Source organism: Chelon labrosus (assembly GCF_963514085.1).
Source record: "Chelon labrosus genome assembly, chromosome: 12".
In the NCBI taxonomy this organism is placed as follows: domain Eukaryota; kingdom Metazoa; phylum Chordata; class Actinopteri; order Mugiliformes; family Mugilidae; genus Chelon; species Chelon labrosus.
Genome location: NC_140345.1, coordinates 26,043,265 through 26,066,132, shown reverse-complemented (window position 1 = coordinate 26,066,132; position 22,868 = coordinate 26,043,265). Strand labels below are relative to the sequence as shown.

Genomic DNA, 22,868 nt, shown 5'->3' with positions numbered 1-22,868 from the left:
AAAAAAAACAACAAAAACAAATACAAGTTATTATTTCTCATCTAACACACAGTGCAGGCGGTTCAAAGGTCCCGAGAGAATATGAGCATACAGGCTTGAAATCACAAGGTTGCTGGTTGGGCTGTATGCGCGGGGACCGGGAACTATAAACGGCTAATTTGATCTAAAATACATCTGCAGGCGAGATTTTAATGCACCACGCTGTCTGCAGTTTCCAGCCCCAGGCGCGTAGAGTCCTGCAAAATATGTAAATACCTCTCATTTTATAACCGCTGCGAATAACAAGTGTTACTTAACGGGCGAAAACAGATCATTGTGCGTCCGTGGTAATGAAGGAACATGTCACTCAGTGAAGCGGTGTGACTGACGTGTATTTTTAATTAAGTCAGCTTTTAATTAAATCAATTAAGCACTAAGACACAGGAGGAAAAAAACTAAATAAGACCCGGCTTTGATGCACACAGAGTTCCTGTTAGTTGAAACTATTACATGTTGTATCGGGTCTTTTGACAGGAAACGTAGAAAATATTAAGATACATCACTACCCTGGCCATACTATTTGCTCCTGCTTCCTACAAAGGGATCAGTAAGCATATATCAAACTTTATATATTATAATTTACACGTGTTTAAAAGCAAACACCTCCCCCACACGCATTTCCTCAAATAGTCTCCCGTATCTTTTCCCTGCAGAGGGGGTTTATCATTTTGTGTAATTGGATTGGTATCAGTGTGCATCTGCTGTGGTGGGGATTTTGTAAATGATTCCAAGAAAATACAGAGTTTAGGTTCATCAATGTTGGCGCTTTAGTTGTAATCAACCTGCAAAAACAAAAAAAGGATGCAATGGAGGAGGGCTGCTGCTACATCTGTGTCTGCTCCCAGGGACTTATTGTTCGACAAGGACAGTCATGATTCAAAAAAACATCCTGTACCGAGTGCAGCAGCTGATACGGCCTTCTGCAGACATGAGCCCATAAAGCAGCAAGGCACATTCCTGATGCTCCCGTGGAACCGGTCACCGGCTACCAGCAGGTACAGGGTGGTTTTTCTAGTCAGAGATTGTACCAGGCAACTTTCAGGTCCCTGCGTTTGATGAATTCAGCCGGTCAAACCACACGAGGGAGGTAAAAATAAAAGTGTTCTTACTTCGATCTGAAGCAGCGCCTCTTCTCTCTGACGGAGCACCTCCACGTCCTCCTCGCTGATCTCGGCCAGGAAAGCCTGAGCTTCTGCCTCTGAGGCTACCGCTTCTTCGAACAGTGGGCCCTCCTCCATCGGCCCAGAGAATGGGGTCTGAGGACTCTGAGAAAAAATAAATGAATAAATAACTCAACCACGCACAAACTTTCAGATAAACAGAAGTTAGGACCGCATCTGCTCCCTGGTGATGCCAGGGTTCTGACGTTTGATTTGGAAGCAGGTTCCAGGTCACTGCTGTGTCACCATCATCCTAGACTTAGCTTAGTCCCCCAGATTGGACAATGATGAGGCATTATTCGCTGGTGACAGGACAATTAAGGCACAATACAGCATTGCAGCAGTTGCATTATCACCCCACAGCAAAAAGGTCCTGGGTTCTAGGCTGACGTCTCACTCAGGTGACTGCATGATAGTCTTACGCTTTCCCTTTTCACTCCAGAACCACACAAGTTTGGTACGAATGATAGCTTTAAATTATCTTAAATGATCTGCTACACAATACTAGGAAGGTGTTCATAATGTTATGCCTGATCGGTATATCTTCTCATCTTGTGGTGCACAAAGCATAGAAAAAAAAATCCAACAGCAATGCTTCTGTCCAGAAATCATGACTTGTGCAACTGTTTTATTTGCTTAAACGTAGTCTAACATTATATGACTGTATTACTATAAATATACTGTATTATTGAATTATAAGAAATTAAATTGCCAGCTACAGGGAATTTAAAGCATTTCTCTTATGGAAGTATCCACTGCTCTCCTACCTTGTTGTCAAAGTAGGAAATGGTAACTATCGGAGCAATGAGACAAAGGTTGTGCATTTTCCATGGTTTTCCAGTTTAAAGCGATGGCGAGCTAACATGGCAGGGTTTATTTTGGCAATTGAGGAACTGTCTTTTTGGTGTAGCTAGCCACTGATAGTTCAACAGCACATGTTAGCTTAATCTAGGCCATTGTATAGGTCGAATGAGAGCGAGGCTACATTCTGTAAATGCCCACACTTTGTTACATAATGCAAACTAAATCAAAGTAAATGGAAGAGACATATAGACACAAAGAGGCCCGGTTGGCTTCTTTGCATTGCTAATGCGTTCTACCTTTGTGCGGCTGAGCGCACAGCTAATTCATGGCAGAGGGGCGATTGTGGGTCAGAGCGTAGGGGCCGAGCCGGGCTGAGTCACGGCGCTCTGTCTACTGGCCACGACGTGACTCACCGCTGCTCGGCGAGCTCACTCCTCCGCATGCATACATCCGGAATATATTAGTTTGTCACCAAAAAAAAAAAAAGACTCTCGACACAATCAGTCTGACACCTTCTTGCACAAGTTCATGCGATGCTAAAAAAATAAAGAAATATATAAATGATCAAGGTTTCAGATCTCCTGCTGTAAATCGCGGTCAACTCTGATGACGCAAATTGCAAATGTGTGTGGGATCCCGTCGATAACATTTGCATAAATCTGAAAAAAAGGCTCTTCTAAATGCATATGGATTAGGCGGTAAGGCACCATAAAAGTACAAGACCGTTTACCGAGGCCGTATATGTAACACAGCGAACGCCTCTCATCATTCGCTGTCCACTGGCTGAAAAAGCTTCCACTTCATCTAAAAACCCAGACTCTTATTTTTTCTTGTTAGAGCTTGTTCTTCCACAATGTACCCGCTGATTGCTGAACTTGCAGCTATGCACCGAGCGTAGCCAGAGTTATACAATGCACCATCGAGACTGCTGCCCGCCAAAAAAAAAAAAAAACTCTACTTCTACTGCCATAAAAGATGTTGATAATGTTCTTTCAGAGGGGCAGAAAACCTTAATATGTGTGATTCTCCTCTCAAAAAAAATATTCAAGCTCCATTCAGTTCAACAGGTAGATGTTGTTCAAGGACCTTCAATCACCCTGCTTATTGCTGAATGAGACAAAGGTGCCGTTTTTGGCCTTTCTTCTTAGAGATACAGGTGATTAAAACTAGTCAAAATACATACACCAATCAGGCATAACATTATGACCACCTTCCTAATATTGTCTGGCGACAGAATGTCGTTGGTGGGGGGGCTTTGAGGGGAGGGGCCTCTGTGGATCATCCCACAGATACTTGACAGTTTGGATCTAGTGAATTTGGAGGCCAGGTCAACACCTTGTGCTGTTCTTCATGTTTTTTTATTAGTTGTTCCTAAAGTGTTTTCGTGTGTGTGCCTGTGTCATTGCTATGGGGTGGGGGTGCCTGGTCTGGTCTAGGTAGGTGCTACATGTCTAAGTAAAATCCACACCAATGAATGCCAGGTCCAAAAGTTTCCCAGAAGAACGCTGAATTGTCACAAGATGCTCAATGTTGCTTATGTTTCTTGTCGGTGGTCATAATGTTATGGCTGATTGGTGAATACGTGTTCATTGTGCGGCAGGGGTTTCAGACTCTAGACCAGGGGTGTCAAATATACAGCCCATGTCCCAATCCCGGCTCACCAGAGGGTTCCAGTCTGGACCGCGGGATGAATTTGCAAAGTGCAAAAATGCCATTAACTGCAATTAAATGTGCACATATTCCTAATTTGTCCACTAGGGGTCGACAGAACTAAACTGCAGATGGCAGCAATGTACAGAAATTGCACTTATATACACTATATTACCAAAAGTATTCGCTCACCCATTCAAATGATCAGAATCAGGTGTTCTAATCACTTGGCCTGGCCCCAGGTGTATAAATTCAAGCACTCAGGCATGCAGACTGTGAAACAAGACATTTGTGAAAGAATGGGCCGCTCTCAGGAGCTCAGTGAATTCCAGCGTGGAACTGTCATAGGATGCCACTTGTGCAACAAATCCAGTCGTGAAATTTCCTCGCTCCTAAATATTCCACAGTCAACTGTCAGCTCTATTATAACAAAATGGAAGCGTTTGGGAAAAACAGCAACTCAGCCACGAAGTGGTAGGCCACGTAAAGTGACGGAGAGGGGTCAGCGGATGCTGAAGCGCATAGTGCAAAGAGGTCGCCGACTTTCTGCATAGTCAATTGCTACAGAGCTACAAACTTCATGTGACCTTCAGATTAGCCCAAGTACAGTACGCAGAGAGCTTCATGGAATGGGTTTCCATGGCCGAGCAGCTGCAGCCAAGCCACACATCACCAAGTGCAATGCAAGGCGTCGGATGCAATGGTGTAAAGCACGCCGCCACTGGCCTCTAGAGCAGTGGAGACGCGTTCTCTGGAGTGATGAATCACGCTTTTCCATCTGGCAATCTGATGGACGAGTCTGGGTTTGGAGGTTGCCAGGAGAACGGTACATTTCAGATTGCATTGTGCCAACTGTGAAATTTGGTGGAGGAGGAATTATGGTATGGGGTTGTTTTTCAGGAGCTGGGCTTGGCCCCTTAGTTCCAGTGAAAGGAACATTGAATGCTTCAGGATACCAAAACATCTTGGACAATTCCATGCTCCCAACCTTGTGGGAACAGTTTGGAGCGGGCCCCTTCCTCTTCCAACATGACTGTGCACCAGTGCACAAAGCAAGGTCCATAAAGACGTGGATGACAGAGTCTGGTGTGGATGAACTTGACTGGCCTGCACAGAGTCCTGACCTGAACCCGATAGAACACCTTTGGGATGAATTAGAGCGGAGACTGAGAGCCAGGCCTTCTCGACCAACATCAGTGTGTGACCTCACCAATGCGCTTTTGGAAGAATGGTCAAAAATTCCTATAAACACTCTCCTCAACCTTGTGGACAGTCTTCCCAGAAGAGTTGAAGCTGTAATAGCTGCAAAAGGTGGACCGACATCATATTGAATTCTATGAGTTAGGAATGGGATGGCACTTCAGTTCATAGAATGAGTAAAGGCAGGTGAGCGAATACTTTTGGTAATATAGTGTATCTTAAAAATGTTTTGTAAAAAAGGATAGTTCAATAAATGTACTTCTTTGCCTTAAAACAACCTATAAATAACGACAAATCCAGATTCTTCCCTTTATTGTGCTGTTGTGTAAGTGGTCCCTCCCCGTTTGAGATCCAATTGGCCTGTGTGTGTGTGTGGCCCCTGAACTGAAACGAGTTTGACACTCCTGTTGTAGACAGAGGTCAGGTCATGTTCACATCAAACACACGATCAGGAAGGAGCAGACTGAGTGTTTCTGCTCGGAGCTGACGGAACGCCGCAGTAGACCAGAAAAACGTCTCAGAATGAACACATCCTAAGTCACGTGTGTTACAGAAGCAGAAGTACAAAATCATGATTGATAAATGGATTACGTTCTTGACAAGGGTTAGATAAGAAGAGTGATATGGAATGTGTCGGTACACTAAACATGAAGTTAAAGTCAGCAGCTCGGTTATTTAGTGCACAGACCAGAAACAAGGGGAAACTACAAGCCCCCAGACGTCCCAAAGGTGTCGAAGAGAATTACTAATTAACAAATAAAAGCTCATTTGTACGATGAAAGTTGGGACACAGAGTTAATGGTGGGTGAGGAAGAGAAAGGCAGCTTTGGGAATTGCCCAATTACATGACACCAAATAAATACAGCAGTGATACGCTGCTGCAAATGTAAATGGGGAAGAAAACAATGTGAAGCAGTCTCTTTGAAAGGAGGCTCAGGTCACTCTATTTATTTCAAACGTTGAAATGCGCGCTGACAAACTAACCGCCGTGCATTAAATGAGCAAACTGTTTTGATTTTAGAAATATGTCACGGCAGAGAATTAGTTTAAGACGTCTGAATGTAGAGGCGCCCGGCCGTCACAGAGGGGAACAATGACGGCACAACTGCATTATTTGGATAAGTAAAAAAACATCATCTGAAATCTAAGTGGTTATTTTGTTAGAGCCTCTCTGTTAGTGGGTATCAGTTGTTTGTCTGGAGTTTGGAACGTTTCCCAAGATATGATATATGGGGTTGCTAGTAGGAGGATTTTGCCACCTTGGGACACCTTTGGAGGATTATAAGAATATTTTATATAAAGGAGTGGGTCAGCGATGTAGGCATCCGCGTTGCAGTCCTGTATTCGTATTTCTTCATGTTTCCTAAAAGGAAGACGGCCACTTCATTTACTTCTATTTCATTTCCATTTGTGCACGTGAGGAAATTTACTCGTTAGCCAAGAAAATGCACAGTAAGCATCGTAGGATTTCACAGTGAATGCTTTGGATTTTACTGAAAAATGAAGATTATACTTTCTATGACGTTTAACATCGCTGCTAGATATCGATAATTTAGATGTCAAGTTTGATTATAGTGTAGCCTTAGACTTGGACTTTATCGATCCACAAGGGAAATTGCCTGGTCAACGTAGCTCAGTTGCACAGAAAAATAAAATATAATAAAATAAAAAAACGCTAGAAAAATAGGTGTAAGATAAGAATAAAATAAGAATAAACCCAAAAATTATAAAATAATAATAATAATAATAATAATAAATAAAATAAATAATAAATAATAAATAATAATAAAATAATAATAAAATAATAATAATAATAAATAATAAATAATAATAATAATAATTGCCTGGACATAAAAAAAATAAAATAAAAAAACGCTAGAAAATAGATGCCAGATAAGAATAAACCCAAAAATTATAAATAATAATAAAAATAAATAAATTAACAAATAAATAATTGCCTGGTCGCAGTAGCTCAGTTGCACAGAAAAATACACTAGACACTAGAAAAACAGATGTAAGATAAGATAAAATAAGATTAAACCCAAAAAAATAATAAAATAAATAAATAAATAAAAATTGCCTGGTTGAGAACAGACTGGGTCAACTCAGTTGCACATAAAAAAAACACTACAAAAATAGGTAAATAACAATACGAATAAGAATAAATAAAATAAAAATAAAAATAAATAATAATAATAATACAACAGTATCATAGTATTCATTATTTGCATATGTACAAATCTACAAGAAATAGAAATATTAGTAAATATATACTATATGCGTAGGAAGGATAAATGATAAGGTGCAATAATATGGATGGACAAGCAGGTTGACCAGGTAAAAGTATCCACACATGCCATCTGTCTTCTAAACATACCAATACTACATTCAACCTACAACGTGTAAGTCGACTTTTAAAAGTGACCTGAGCCTCTTTTTGAAGGGATCGCTTAAGTTTATCAGTTTTGTTTTTAGCCCACGCACAAAAAAGGTCAGTAAGTTTCGTTTTTCATTTTTACACGATCTTAACGTTGGAGTCAGGAGTAAGGATTCACGTCAACTCTTATGTCTTCCTTTTAAGAGGACTGTTGCTTATATTGTAAACTCTGTTAGTAATTAACAGTTTCCTTCTCTTAGTGGTCACTGGGCAACGGAGTAATAATGTGCCAAATTAGAATCAGATAAAGAAGTAAGGACTGAGCAGAGAAATACAGCACCATCTCATCATCCTCTTTTTTCTGAATGACGGTGAAACAGAGGGAGGATTTTCACCCTTCACGCTCCGCATCGGCTCACCTTCGTCTTGTCTTTCTGTGCCAGGGGAAGCAGGGCCCTTGAGCGCTCTGCAATTTTCTGAAAAGAGGAGCAAATAAACAGACTGGGTCAGAAAGATATCAAGCATTTTGTTTTCCCGCTTTTGTGTGCCAACAATTCAAACTTCAGATATTCACGATGTTCTCATTAGTGAGAATTAATTGACCTTAGCAGAAGATTTCTGACATCAAACCAAAACTACCTTCTGCAGATCCCCATAGCGCTGCACGGACTCGGAGAGCTCAGTCTTTAGTCTGGTCAGGCGCAGACGGTCTTGCTGTGCGACAAAATGAGATTAGCTTTAATTAGCTCAAATGTTGTTTAATCTCCTGTTTATTCTTCAAAATGGCAGTCAGTGAGGGTGGAAGGGGAGCATGAAATACCCGTGAAGAGCCACTGATTATATCAGAGAGTTGTTTGATGAGTTGGCTTGTTCTGGTGATGACTTTGTTGGTTTGCTGCTGAGTGGAATGTCTGGAAAAAAAAAAGTTCAGAAGACAGAAACAGAAAGAGAGGGTTTACTGGATTATGAGACGAGCTGCCAATACTGTATGCCAAAACTATAATACAAATGTAGCCAGTAAAGAATGGAGAGTTAGATCCATCAGGCATAACATTATGACCACCTTCCTAATATTGTGTAGGTCTCCCTTGTGCCTCCAAAACAGTTGTGACTCAAATCATGGACATGGGCCTTCTGAGGGTGTCCTGTGGTGGGGGGCCTTTGGGTCCTATGGGTTGAGGGGAGGGACCTCTGTGAATCATCCCACAGATACTTGATCAGTTTGGGATCTAGTGAATTTGGAGGCCAGGTCAACACCTTGTGCTGTTCTTCATGTTTTTTTTTTAGTTGTTCCTGAAGTGTTTTTGTGTGTGTGTCTGTGTCAGGCTGCATCCTGCTGGGGATGGCTGCTGCCATCAAGGAGTGTCATTGCTATGGGGTGGGGGTGCCTGGTCTGGTCTAGGTGGGTGCTACATGTCTAAGTAACATCCACACCAATGAATGCCAGGTCTAAAAGTTTCCCAGCAGAACATTGAATTGTCACAAGATGGCCGATGTTATTTACTTTGCTGATAGGTGTATGTCGGTATTACTTCTATATGGATAGTGAAACATTTCCATAATAACCCCACGATCAAAAAGTGAAAATGAACACACATTTATACAGTAAAATACTGCTTGAATAAAGAATTTCTCTTAAAATACACTGTAAAAAAATCTCGAACGTCTTTGAACAAGTCGTTGGAGCTGCGAACCAGTAAAGAGCACACATGCAGAACATCAGCCACATAGTATATTTAGATTCAGCCAGCCTGGTGATTATTAAATACTTTCAATTAGCAAAATTTGTTGTTATTAAAATGAAGTCAGACTTTACGAAATCAACTGCAAAATGATGAACTAATCATTCTGTATTGTGTTTCCTAATTGGCACCACGCTGGTTACTCCTGATTGGGTGTTCATCTAATACAGAAAAAACACAACAGGATCCATGAAGCCAATCAAGACCTCACACAAGGGTCTGTTATTATATCAATAACAGTAGTTTATTGTTGGAGAGGACTAACTGCTCTGTTTCATAGACTGTATATAAATATGGACAATGCGTCACCACTTCCTTCAACTGGCCGAACAGACGTGCATTTTAGTGTTTTAGTTTGGCCCAAGTCCCACCCACTAACATGAAGGAGGCGGAGCTTATGACCTATACTTCAGCCAGCCACCAGGGGGAGCTCTACTTACTATGGCTTCACTTTTGAGGAGCAGTTCCGCCATCCATCTTTATACTGTCTATGCTTTGTTTCTGTTGGACGCCATCTTGTATCTCCTCCACCCATGGCATGTATTTGTGGAGTGCTGGATTTGAGTACAAAAAACTTAACAGACATGTACATATCAGCTTTTTCGCGATGCAGTTTTGCTAGTAAGTTTTACGACATGGCTGAAGGCCAAAAACGGTAAATTACAACGCTTTATTTAAAAAATAAATAAAGTAAGCCCTATGTCTGACCCGTGCAAGACTCCCTGAGCCAGCCTACTCTCTGATGTGTATGGTCGAGATTACGTTTGACCAACGGAGTCACTGAGTATTAACAGAACTCTGATAGAGGTGGACAGTGTAACGGCCAAATCCTCTCTGTTCTTTCATGTTTTCTTCCTCGAAAGCTCCACCAGGGTGTTAGGGGTCGAAGGTGCGGCCATATTCATAACTCCGCGGCACGTCTGCCGGAAGCCCAGGTTAAGACAGTTATTAAATATCCATGCTGTCAGGTCATGCCGGGCTTACACCCTCCACACAACTCCCTTCCTCCAGACTTGACACTATTACGGGCTGCCCCGCTGAGATAGGCAGCTACACAAACACACCTCTGCTGCTGCTGCTGCTGCCGCTTCTCAAATATTGATCTACATGAAGCCGGTGGCAGAGGCGTGGGCAGACAGACCATCACAGTGGATTGGGGATAGAAAGGACAGTGTTACTATATTTCTGTGTCAGCTGTGAGAAAAGCCAAAGTGTCACAGGGAGGGAAAAAATACTACCTGAAGAGCACCTGCCATCATACACTATATTGCCAAAAGCATTCGCCCATCTGCCTTTACATGCATATGAACTTAAGTGACATCCCATTCTTAATCCATAGGGTTTAATATGACGTCAACCCACCCTTTGCAGCTATAGCAGCTTCAACTCTTGTAGGAAGGCTATCCACAAGGTTTCGGTGTGTGTTCATGGGAATTTTTGACATTTGTGAGGTCAGATACTGATGTTGGACGAGAAGGCCTGGCTCTCACTCTTCGCTCTGATTCATCCCAAAGGTGTCATATTGGGTTGAGGTCAGGACTCTGTGCAGGCAAGTCAAGTTCTTCCAGACCAAACTCCCTCATCCATGTCTTTATGGACTTTGCTTTGTGCACTGGTGCACAGTCATGTTGGAACAGGAAGAGGCCATCCCCAAACTGTTCCCGCAAAGTTGGGAGCATGGAATTGTCCAAAATCTCTTGGTATGCTGAAGCATTCAGAGTTCCTTTCACTGGAACTAAGGGGCCAAGCCCTGCTCCTGAACAACAACCCCACACCATAATCCCCCCTCCAACAAACTACACACTTGGCACAATGCAGTCAGACAAGTAATGTTCTACTGGCAACCACCACACTCAGATTCATCCATCAGATTGCCAGATGGAGAAGAGAACACGTCTCCACTGCTCTAGAGTCCAGTGACAGCGTGCTTTACACCACTGCATCCGACGCTTTGCATTGCACTTGGTGATGTATGGCTTGGATGCAGCTGCTCGGCCATGGAAACCCATTCCATGAAGCTCTCTACGCACTGTTCTTGAGCTAATCTGAAGGCCACGTGAAGTCTGGAGATCTGTAGCCATTGACTCTGCAGAAAGTTGGCGACCTCTGCACACTATTGTTGCTGTCATTCCCAATCGCTTCCATTTTGTTATAATGCCACTGACAGTTGACTGTGGAATATTTAGTAGCAAGGGAATTTGACAAATGGACTCGTTGCACAGGTGGCATCCTATCACAGTACCACGCTGGAATTCACTGAGCTCCTGAGAGCGACCCATTCTTTCACAAATGTTTGTAGAAGCAGTCTGCATGCCTAGGTGCTTGATTTTATAAACATGTGGCCATGGAAGTGACTGGAACACCTGAATTCAATTATCTGGATGGGTGAGTGAATATTTTTGGCAATGTAGTGTGTAGAGCAGGGTCAAAGAGAGTTAAGCGTCAGGGAAGTAGACTGGACGGGGTAGAAGTTAATTTTGCGGCTCGAAATAAAAGTTTTACTGTAAGGAAATAATTAAATTGGACTGCAGCCAGTTGTCTCCCCCTGACCAAAGTCATGAGAGAAATCTTCTATGTGAAGAAGTTTTACACTTATTGTCTAATCAGGATTTAAGACTTTAAGTAGCCAGAATGCTGTCTTATATAAAAGCTATACGGAGGCAGTAAATTTCTATGCCTGAGCTCCGCTAGTGTGATAATAAAAGTTGGATATTCCAGAGACTGGTACATCGTATACAGGAATAATCCATAAATGTTCCAGTTTTCTTACATGGCTAACCTGTCTTAAGCTCAGTGCATGATGTAGTACCCATTTCTCTATATGATTAGAGTACATATGCTTTATGATTTGGAATGCACATCAACACAGCACTCTCAGCCAGATCATGAATGCTCACATGAAGTCACACAAACACAGACACACACAACAGAAAGATTAACAAGTGCTAAACCTCAGTCTGATGCGTCATCGTTTAGCTTGAAAAGCAGCCGCAGACATGGGGAGGATTATTTAGAAATCACAGCCAGCGAATGCTCCATCACGTTACCCGGCTAAAAATGACACAGCAGAGTGTGTGGCTGACACGCCGCATTAGGGATCTGGAGGAAACGACAAATGAATTCAGTGAACACAGAAGCATGTGGAGAGATGTCTTTTTTAGAGAACGCCTTTAATTCACCAAACAGTCCGCAACCTGACGTTCTCCAGGACGGAGAATGGTCCAACCTGTGAAAGTATCCTGACTTTTGTAATCTACATTTCCTACAACCTTCAATTTCTTGGTTGTAATTTCCCTGTGTCCTTCTTGCCCACATCTTTTAATGTGAACTTCCAGTCTGTAACGTTCTGCTGTGAAGTTGTACACTCAGAGTCCAACCCCGACGATGACTTCATGTTTGATTGTGTTCTTGGACAAAACAGAGCTCCTCTAGAGAATACGTAACAGTTTTCATATGCTACATAGTACTTCATGCGAAATAAGCCACTCTAAACTAAAATGCTACCGTACATCAGTCTATTCACTTCTTCAGACTGATGAACGTCACCAGCAGCCGTCATCCGTGAAAGCGAAGGGCAACAAGACTCTACGTTTTTAAAATATTTTACCTCTTAAAGGGACAGCTCATCCCCAAATCAAATGTACGTTTTATATTCTTCCAGGCATTGCTATTCATGACCATTTAGACTGTTTTTATGCAAACTGCAGAGCTTTAGATACACTGATCAGGCATAACATTAGGACCACTGACAGTAGAAGTTAATAACACTGACCATCTTGTGACAATTCAGTGTTCTGCTGGGAAACTTTTGGACCTGGCATTCATTCGTGAAGATGTTAAGACATGTAGCACCCACCTAGACCAGACCAGGCACCCCCACCCCATAGCAATGACACTCCTTGATGGCAGAAGCCATCCCCAGCAGGATGGAGCCTGACACAGACACACACACAAAAACGCTTTAGGAACAACTCAAAAAAAAAAAACATGAAGAACAGCACAAGGTGTTGACCTGGCCTCCAAATTCACTAGATCCCAAACTGATCAAGTATCTGTGGGATGATCCACAGAGGACCCTCCCTTCAAAGCCCCCCAACTAACAACATTCTGCTGCCGGACACCACAGGACACCTTCAGGTTCCCATGTCCATTCTCACCACAAGGGAGACCTACCGTATTTTCCGGACTATAAGGCGCACCTGAATATAAGCCGCACCAGCTAAATTTTGGGGAAACTACAGATTGTGCCATATATAAACCGCACCCGACTATAAGCCGCACCCGACTATAAGCCGCTGGTGTTTTAATGTTTAATTACCGTAAGAGTTTCTTCTACCACGGAGGGGATTGTCGGGACAGAAATGACTGTTTGGAAACGCAAAACGTCCCATTTATTTACATCTGACAAACATAAATCTTTCGATCAATCAAACAAAAAATCAATCGATCAAACTTTCACATCTTTGACATTACAAACAGCATTCGTGCAGTGCACAAATAATACAACGGTGCGCTCCTAGCGCACTTCCTGCAGTCATAGTACCGTAGTAGTGCAGTATAACAAAAAACAAAGCTTACAACGCTTGACGAGGCAATAACGTTAAATGGCTAAATTTAATTTGTTTGTAAAAGTGCTTGCCTGTAACACGGCAGCAAAAGTGCAGTAACCCGGCTGCTCAACAAAATAACCAGCATCTTTTTCGAAAACAGCCAACACAGCAGTAAAGGTGCAGTAACACGGCCGTTTACTGTATCAAAATAACCAGCCTACTATACCAGAAGAGTCAGTTCTTAATCCTCGTGTCATCGTCTATGACATGATAGTGCGCCCCTGGTGACCGTTAGCTGTAAAAATCCATCCGCCGTTGTATGAACCACAGGGTCCAAAGCAAGTGACAAAAGTAGCGGCTATAGTCCGGAATTTACGGTACACAATATTAGGAAGGTGGTTATAATGTTACGCCCGATTGGTATGTCTTCTCATCTTGTGGTGCACAAAACATAGAAAAAAAAATCCGACAGCAATGCCTCTGTCCAGAAATCATGACCAGTTACTTGTGCAACTGTTTTATTTGCTTAAACATAGTCTAACATTATATGACTGTATTACTATAAATATATTGTATTATTGAATTATGAGACAGTAAATTGCCAGCTACAGGGGAAAGTGGCAATATACAGCTCTATTGTTTTTTAATGAGTCAGATGGACACTTTTATTAACTTATTATCTCATCTGTGAGCTCAACTCATATCACAATTTCCATAATTACAAGTTTCAGACTCACAGAGAGTTTTCACGACAAAGATGTGTAGGCGACAGGTGTAGATTGCACAATAACACCTAGGTCCTCTCAAAGCAGTGCATATCTGCTCAAACGTTTAAAATGTTAAGACTTGTTTCTACCTTTAATTTCATTCTTTATATATATATCACCGGATTTTGGCAAGTTCCAATTGATCTGTGAAGTCTGGACAGTTTTCATTATGTCTGTGATAGTCACAAATTCTAGCCTTAATCCTCCATGTGTAGCCACCAGCTATTATTAATTTCCCTTCGTTCTGACGAGGAACAGAGTGTTGATGAAAGCATCAGTAAACAAACTCAGAATATGATTATTCCGTGGTGTCTGCTGCCAGACGCATCAGCTAATTTCACATCCATTACAAAAACAACAACAACAACAAAAAGAATCTATCAAATTGATGAGATGCAAAGTTAATTATTCATAAAACCTAAATGCCGAACAAGTCTGCGTTTATTTGCATAAAATGTAGCATGGAGTGAAACTATCGGCACAACAGAGACAAGTGTCACATGTTCGTGCGCCTTAATAAGACATGAAATATCCTTATTTCCATGTCGTAAACTGATAGCAGCTGTGATCCGGCAGCTGTGGGGAGGCTACGGCACAGACTGTAAATATTACATGTTGTCTGTATTTAAAAAGGAAACTAAATAAAATTCATTGTGTTAATTAGTGAGCTCTAGGACTGCTGTTGTCCCTGTTTCCAATTTCAATGTGAAGCTTAGAATGCAAACTACAACTGGTATCTATCCATCTATATATCTAATTTTTACTGTTGAAGCATTAGTATACACCGACCAATCAGGCATAACATTATGACTACAGACAGAAGAAGTAAATAACATCTTGTGACAATTCAGTTTTCTGCTGGGAAACTTTTGGACCTGGTATTCATTGGTGTGGATGATACTTAGACATGTAGCACCCACCTAGACCAGACCAGGCACCCCCACCCCATAGCTATGACACTCCTTGATCCCCAGCAGAATGCAGCCTGACACAGGCACAGACACAAAAACGCTTTAGGAACAAAACATGAAGAACAGCACAAGGTGTTGACCTGGCCTCCAAATTCACTAGATCCCAAACTGATCAAGTATCTGTGGGATGATCCACAGAGGCCCCTCCCCTCAAAGGCCCCCCCACTAACAACATTCTGTTTCCAGACACCACAGGACACCCTCAGAAGGCCCATGTCCATTCTCTGATGAGTCGCAACTGTTTTGGAGGCACAAGGGAGACCTACACAATATGAGGAAGGTGGTCATAATGTTATGCCTGATCGAAACTAAAAAAAAAAACATGAAGAACAGCACAAGGTGATGACCTGGCCTCCAAATTCACTAGATCCCAAACTCTGGCTCCAAACTTGCAAGATGGCGCCGCCCGTATCCCTGGGAAAATGGCGTCAGTTTTGCCAATACAAGGAAGTGGGGACGTATTGTCCATGTTTATATACAGTCTATAACTTGTTCTTTTATTAAACCAACTAAATAGCCTCATGTGACCCCTCAAAGCTGTAAACCTAGGGGAGACACTGTTGTCCTCTTGACACACCTTCATAAATGTTGGTGCACCTAATGCATTGGTGTTGCACAGCACAAATAGTTGACTCCATTAATTCTATTGAGGGAACAGGCAACATTATTGGCGTTCTTTTCCCCCTCCACTCCACCACTATGGTGCTAGACGAATCACAAAGCTAGTAATTACTCCACTCTATAATCACACAGCAACAGTATAGGCAATTGCTGAAATCAACATTCAACACACACTCAACCGGGCACCAGCAGGAAACAAAAAAAAGGCCGCTGCCATTTATTTAATTTTTTTTTCCAGATCGTTGCTGAAGTGGATGCATGCACCTCACCATCTTGTCCTCCTCCACACTTACACAACAAGCAGGCATCACTTTGCCGCTCAAACCCACGGAAATGCTCATACCGCACAGCCACGTGTAAGGAACAGTAGGTGTATGTTCAGTACGAGGTGCCCAGTAATGGCAGATGGGTTTTTAAATTGGCTGCTCTGCACATATGTGACGGTTCATACGGGTATGATTTTTACCGTGATGGAGATCTGTTGCTCTCGGTGAACCCGAAAAGACGCATTTATCTAAGCAATAATAAAAAGAAAACGCGCAATTTTGGAACAGGCACCATGTGCGCGTGCAGCCTCCACGTCAAGCACAGTGGAACATTTTCTAAAGAAGGGATGGTGTTAAAGCAACCCTGTGGAGATTTCTTCCAAACAAGCACAGTTATGTTCACAGCGATTCTCCCCGGATCCAAACTGTGGATGAATCTGGTGCATGTGTTCATTTCTACCGAAGTCCTTCAACTAATCATCTCGCACCCGTTCCCTGGTTTAGGTCTGGTTGGATCGAGTTAAAACTTGCTCTAAACGAGAACCAATGTTTCACAGATCTAGTCTTTTGCACTTTGGAACGTGGTCATCATGTGCCCAAATAAAGACCCCTTCAATAGATAGTTGACATCTTCCAGTGGTCATCAAATGTCTTAAATGAAGTCTTGTGCACTTTCTCTAAATTCCATTCATCTGTTTCCATTCATCATTTTGTGAATATGAATTTAGTGTGTCAGGATTAACAGACAGGCGGCACTGATGCCTCACAGCAAGAAGGTTCTGGGTTCCAATCCATCGGCCGACTGGTGCCTTTCTGTGTGTGAGTGTGAATGGTTGTATGTCTCTCTGTGTTAAATTGAAAAGTAAGACCTTTACATCACAATGGTTGGTTTAATCTGCAGACATATCACTCTGGCTGAGTTTGAAACCACTTTGTTACTCACTGATCTATCATTACCCACGTAATAGACACTGTATTCTTAGTAAAACTTATGGTGCTTATGATTCTGCGGTGTAGCGTTCCTTCAGTTTACACTTCTAACAAAGGGAAAATCATTTCACTGTGGGATGTTTTTTTGTTTGTTTTTAGCAAAAAGTCTGGTGGCTGTGGACTAATTCTATTTCATTTGTGTATTTGCATCGCATGCACGATGAAGACCCAAAATACAAGAGGAATGAGGCAGAGGGAAATAACAGCTGCACTGAATGAGGCAAGTTATGTGCAAAAGAATCTCAAAACTAAGAAGTTAAAATAAATAAATAAGGGATCAGGGAACGCTAGGAAAGCAAGAAATCACAGACACACCAGAAGGGGAACACGGCAGGTAACATAACAGACAACCTGAGAAGGGGAAAGACACGTGAGAGAATTAATAATGGAGTACAACTAACTAAAAGATGAGGTCATTTCAAAATAAAACAGGAAACAGAATTACCAAAAATTCAAAAGACTCAAGAATACAGACATCGTGACACGCAAGAACAATTCTCAATGCTTTACATGATGCGGTGAAGCAGCCCCCCCAAAAAGAGATCCCAGAGTCTGGGTCGATCCCAGAGTACATCAACCCAGTGTTCATTGGGTTGATGTGCTTCTTTAACTATAAGTCAACGTTGGCAAGTCGTCATACAGTTGGGTTGCCAACGTTTTACAAATGTTCCATCGTCTGAGTCAGTGACGGGTCTGCAGCTGAGGTTTTTGGCGGTTTCATTTGCATCATATGCCGTGCTACCCTGCCCTGCTTCCAGTGGCACCGACAGACTAAATAAACTGACCAGGGAGGCTGGCTGGCTCCGTCATTGGCTGCAGACTGGAGACTTTTGAAGCGGTGGTGGAGAGGAGGACGCTGAACACGCTGCTATCGGTCATGGATAAGCCCGACCACCTTCTCCACCATGCACTGGACCTTCTCCAAGATCTCAAGGGCCGCTACAGGAAACCACAGGCCATAGGTCTGTACAACTCCTCATTTGTATGTGACAGATGACACTCTGGACTTATTGTAATTGGCGCATTTTGCACATGGCAGCTTTTGAAGTGTAATTTAATTTATTCACATCATTGCAATTTCTTTTCTTATATTCAATATTGTTTTGTAATTATTTTTTACATATATTACTCTGTCTTTATCAATGAAGTATGGTATGCTGAGTGCTGCAACTGTGGAATTTCCCAGTTTGGGTTTAATAAAGTATCTATCTATCCATCTATGTCTATGTCTAAAACAAGAATATATCATAACCTGGATGATTAAGAACATTCACACCCTGGAGGTATGATTTAATCAATAAACAGCACCCACCACCACCACCACCACTTTCAATGTGCGCCGCCCCACCTCCTCTGTCCCTCACACCTCCTCCTTCAGCCAGCTGCTACCAGACTTCTCAGTTCTCTTTCACCGGAGCCAGCTGGACCTCGGAGGAATTCCAAGCAGGCGGGAGGAACACACAACAGAGGTGACTGATTGAAATTCGCAGTGTGATAAGTTCCAATCTTTTGCATGCTGGTTTCTGGCTGCCTGGCTCGCAAGCTTGTTATGGGGGGAGCATTGCGACTAGCGGATGTATCACGGGGCGGCGGTGCTGCAGAGGTCCTCTAGGGGGTCCTCGCAAGTGGGCGAGAGCTGACTCTTTGGTAACAGAGCGTCAGTGGTGGGCAGGTCTTCCACTGACTCATGGATGATCCATCGGAGATCATCGTCAGAGGAGTGCTGCTCAGAGTGTATTATTAGATGATGGCTTTGAAGGATTCCCTTTGCTCGCTTCTACCCTCACCTGACAATAGAAAAGTTTTCCAGTTTTAAAAAGTAGTTGCTGAGTAGTCGGTAGCTAAAATCTTGTCAAACTTCTGACTAAGGGGTGTCAATTTCACTCCTGTGCCATGACGCTTTAAGCATCAGGTCAACTAGTCACTGATCATGTGACAAAAACAACATGGACGCCTCCTAGAAGACAGGTGAGGAGTCCAGTGGGTCATTTCAGCAAACTAGCAGCGGTTCATCAAGTGTGTGGAAACACTTCACTAAAGATGAAGCCCATACTACCATGACATGTCACAGTAGACAATACAACTAAAGTACTACTGCAATGTATCTGAAAAGGCTAATGCTAATGCTAGCAGAGGAACGGTCCAAATCCTCTGGACAGCAGTCAGTTAACAACTTCACCAAACGTCCTGTGATAACAGAGAGAAGGAGGCTGCACGGGTTAAAACCCATCTATACGATCCCATCTTCCAACACACTGTGGTGCTGATTTGCGGCCTGTTTTTATACAGGCTATACATATCTGCAGCTCACAGTATGTAGCACATGGCGCTGGTACTCCTGTCGGCTTCCCTAAAGAAACCGGTTAGAGACCACATCAGTGCTTCCAGGAGCACATCTAATCATCAACTGGTGAGAGAATCTGTGGGAATCAGACCTTCACTGATCGAACTCCTGCAAAGAAACCACTACTGAGGGTAGATCGTTGGGAAGAATGGAACTGTCCGGGTCAAACAGTCAGTGGAAAACTGGACGTCGGATCTGCTCTTGATTATTTTCATAAGCAGCTCATGTTATGTTCAAACAAATCTTCATCATGCTTCCTGATTTACTAGTTAGTCTTAAAAATAAAGGTAAGAAATTGCATTTTGTTTTTCACTTGTTTTAAGAAAAACTGGCAAAAATACTGAGACAGGAACTTACACAATATGTTAATAAAAACATAAAGTGAAATACTGTTTCTCCTTGTCCCACTGTGTTGCATATATGCTGAGTAGACACAGATAATAACTACTATAACAGAATACAAAAAGATCTACAAGTGGTACTATTAATTGTACAGTCAATGTGCACTGCTACCGATATGCACCCCGAGGTTGTATGTTTGCAGTGAGAACACGTTACACCACAGACCTACGCGACCTCCTGTCTATAAGCGTACAGTTATATAACCAAGTGTTTTACCTTATGCATCAGTGAAAGAGAAACTGTCGGGTGAATATCGTTGCAGTAGCGGTCGCCTTAGATGCTCAATCAAACGGAACATGTTCATATATGGAACACTGGTACATGCACCACGGAACAGCAATGCATGCAAGTGTCTGCAAGTTTTTCCTAAAACTCAAATTCCCCACAGCCAATCACAAAACTGTTGCAATCATACACTGTTGAGGCCTTTTTTCTCCATTGCCGGGTGATAAACAGACCAAATCACTGTTCAATGCTACATTTCTAACATATTGTATCATATTTTCCCCTAAATGGGAACAGAATTTAGGTGTGATGACATCCGATGACTCATGAAAGTGGGTGCTAGCCATTACTCCACAGAGACTATTTGCCAGGGATGGGTCAAATCCTAATATTCAAAAGCCATGCATTAACCACAGGAGAAATTAGGCAGTTCACCCGGCAAATAGCTGTAGTCCTCCAGTTGCAGTCGTGATAATGGAGCAGGTACTGGTGGAAGAAGTGCTCAGACAGTTTGTCCCAGATCGAGGTCCCCCATGCAGTTAGCACCATGACCATGCCAAGCAGCTAATTTCTGTTCTCAGTTAGACTAAAAAAGAGATCCTTTAAAATGATTCACATAAATGTCACGTTTGGATTTTGGAAAGCTAGACGGAGAGTGTGCATTTTGTGAACCGGCATCACCAGAATTTCTGCTACAGAACTCCAAAAGTACTATCGGGCTGTCACCTAAAGTCACATCAACATTTTTTCATTTTCGCCATTTTTCTTCAAAATTGACCACTTTCCCACTAACCTAACAAGTACTGACTTTATTCAAACTACATTTCAGTCAATAGGTGCCGGAGAGGAAAACAGCGGCTCAATAGGCATTCACAAAGAAAACGACAGTTCAGTCAATAGCCCCACGTCAAGAAAGCTCCAGGTTGAGGCTCTTTCAATCTGCATAGTGCTTTCTTTCAGTCGCAAAAAATACTGTAAAAGCACAAGAGACTTTTATCGCTTTTAACAATGCCCTGCTGATTTTTTATTTTATACTTTTTTTAATGTTTGGAATTTTTAGCAGTAAAGTGCTAAAATGAGAGTTTGCACGTGTTTTATTCCTGGAACAAAACACGTATCTTACCAGACATCCTATTGGAAAGATGAAACCCTGAACTTAGCCGTGGATAATGTCATTATCATTTCGACCATGGCTAAAACGTCTCATACGAATCAATTAATGCACAAGTTGATCACAGGAACCCGTTACAACCACAAGCCCTAGTGATCAAAACAAAAGCCTCTAGTTAATGAGCTCGAAAAGACACCGTTAAATTCCAGACAAACCACAAAGCCTCTCCAACGGTCTTTCAAAACACTGAGAGCTGCTGAATAACAGAAATAATCATACTGCATGTGATCTGCATCTGCCACCAGCAGAAAACGGGAAGTTAAAAATAAAAGCAGCCAAGCATCGTCAGTAAGTTTCCAAGGCAATCATATAAAAAGAAAAAAGAGTTCAATAGAATTGATGACATGCCAGCAAACACAGTGGGATCTAATGCATTTTAAACAGACGCAATCATCTTAGATTGGACACTTTGTCATCAGTGTTGAATCCAGTAATTGCTGGCTCAAATAATAATAATAAATAAATAAATAAAAAAGAACCATCAGTTTGTAAGGAGGTGATGAAACAAAATGAAAATAAGATATTTTTCCGGAAACCAAAGATAACCAAGAGTGGGACCAATACGTAGAGGTCGGTTTACTGGAAGTGGAAGGTTGACCTTGTGGAGGGCGTTTACTCACAGGCTCTGCCGAAGCTCTTCTGTATCTCTGGACGTTCCCAGGGACTGAAGATTCTTCTCTAGTGTGACAACTGGAGGAAAAAGTGGACAATGCAAACATAAAACTGGATTCACAAATATGCCCATGCACTCTTAATCCTAAAGAGAACTTTACATTCACTCTGTATCTACTAATTCTTAGAATTTAAGTCTTCATCCAAAATTACTCACCAATTACACCATTTTTTTTTTCCTGCACTGAGATTTACAATTGGCAACAACAACAAAAAAACTTAACTCCTAAACCCTAAACTCTATGAACCTGTATTAGTCTGACTTGTGATTGTTAACTAACCACACGCAGGATCACAATTCACACTACCCGGAATTTTAAACTAACTTCATCCAACATCACCTCAATTCACCTCAACCCTTAAATCAAACAGAACCAGGAACCATTTACTTCAATCCAAATTCAAACTTGCAGCTAAGATTCCAGGATTCTCCCCTAGTCTGACAACTAAGGAAAAAGTGGACGATGCAAAGTAAACTTTCCATTCATTCTGCATCTACTAATTCAAGACTTAATTTAACTTACATCTTCATCCAAACCCACTGTAACCCAAAGGAATGGACATGAGATAGAAATAAGTTCTCCTATAAGATAGATATAAGCTATTTCTATACCGTTAACCCAAATCCTAATCCAATTAGAAATGTGATTGCTTGATTTAAAAAAGTTTAAAATCTAAAAATAAAGCATTCATTTTTAAATTAATGCAATTTATTTTTTACTGCTGATTTCAATTGTAACACTAAAAATGTCAATGTTTCCTGCACTGAGATTAACAATTAGTAACAACAACGAAAACTCCTGAACCCTAAACTCTATAAACCAGCCACATGCAGAACATCTCAAACTACACCAACATCACCTCCATTCACCTCAACCCTTAAATCACACAGAACCAGCAACCATTTAATTCAATCC

General features: G+C 41.9%; 1 protein-coding gene across 1 annotated transcript; it reads right to left on the bottom strand.

Annotated features, from left to right (window-relative positions):
• Positions 1 to 806: 806 nt before the first annotated feature.
• Positions 807 to 22,536, bottom strand: tsnare1 (T-SNARE Domain Containing 1; the record flags this gene model as incomplete). The annotated part of the gene is made up of 6 exons (XM_084556444.1): positions 21,900 to 22,536; positions 8,051 to 8,141; positions 7,870 to 7,944; positions 7,650 to 7,706; positions 1,149 to 1,304; positions 807 to 821 (listed from the first exon to the last, which is right to left on the bottom strand). The coding sequence occupies exons 1-6, from the start codon at positions 22,022 to 22,024 to the stop codon at positions 807 to 809; spliced, it is 519 nt and encodes a 172-aa protein (XP_084412570.1). The 5' UTR covers positions 22,025 to 22,536.
• Between the last annotated feature and the right edge of the window lie 332 nt (positions 22,537 to 22,868).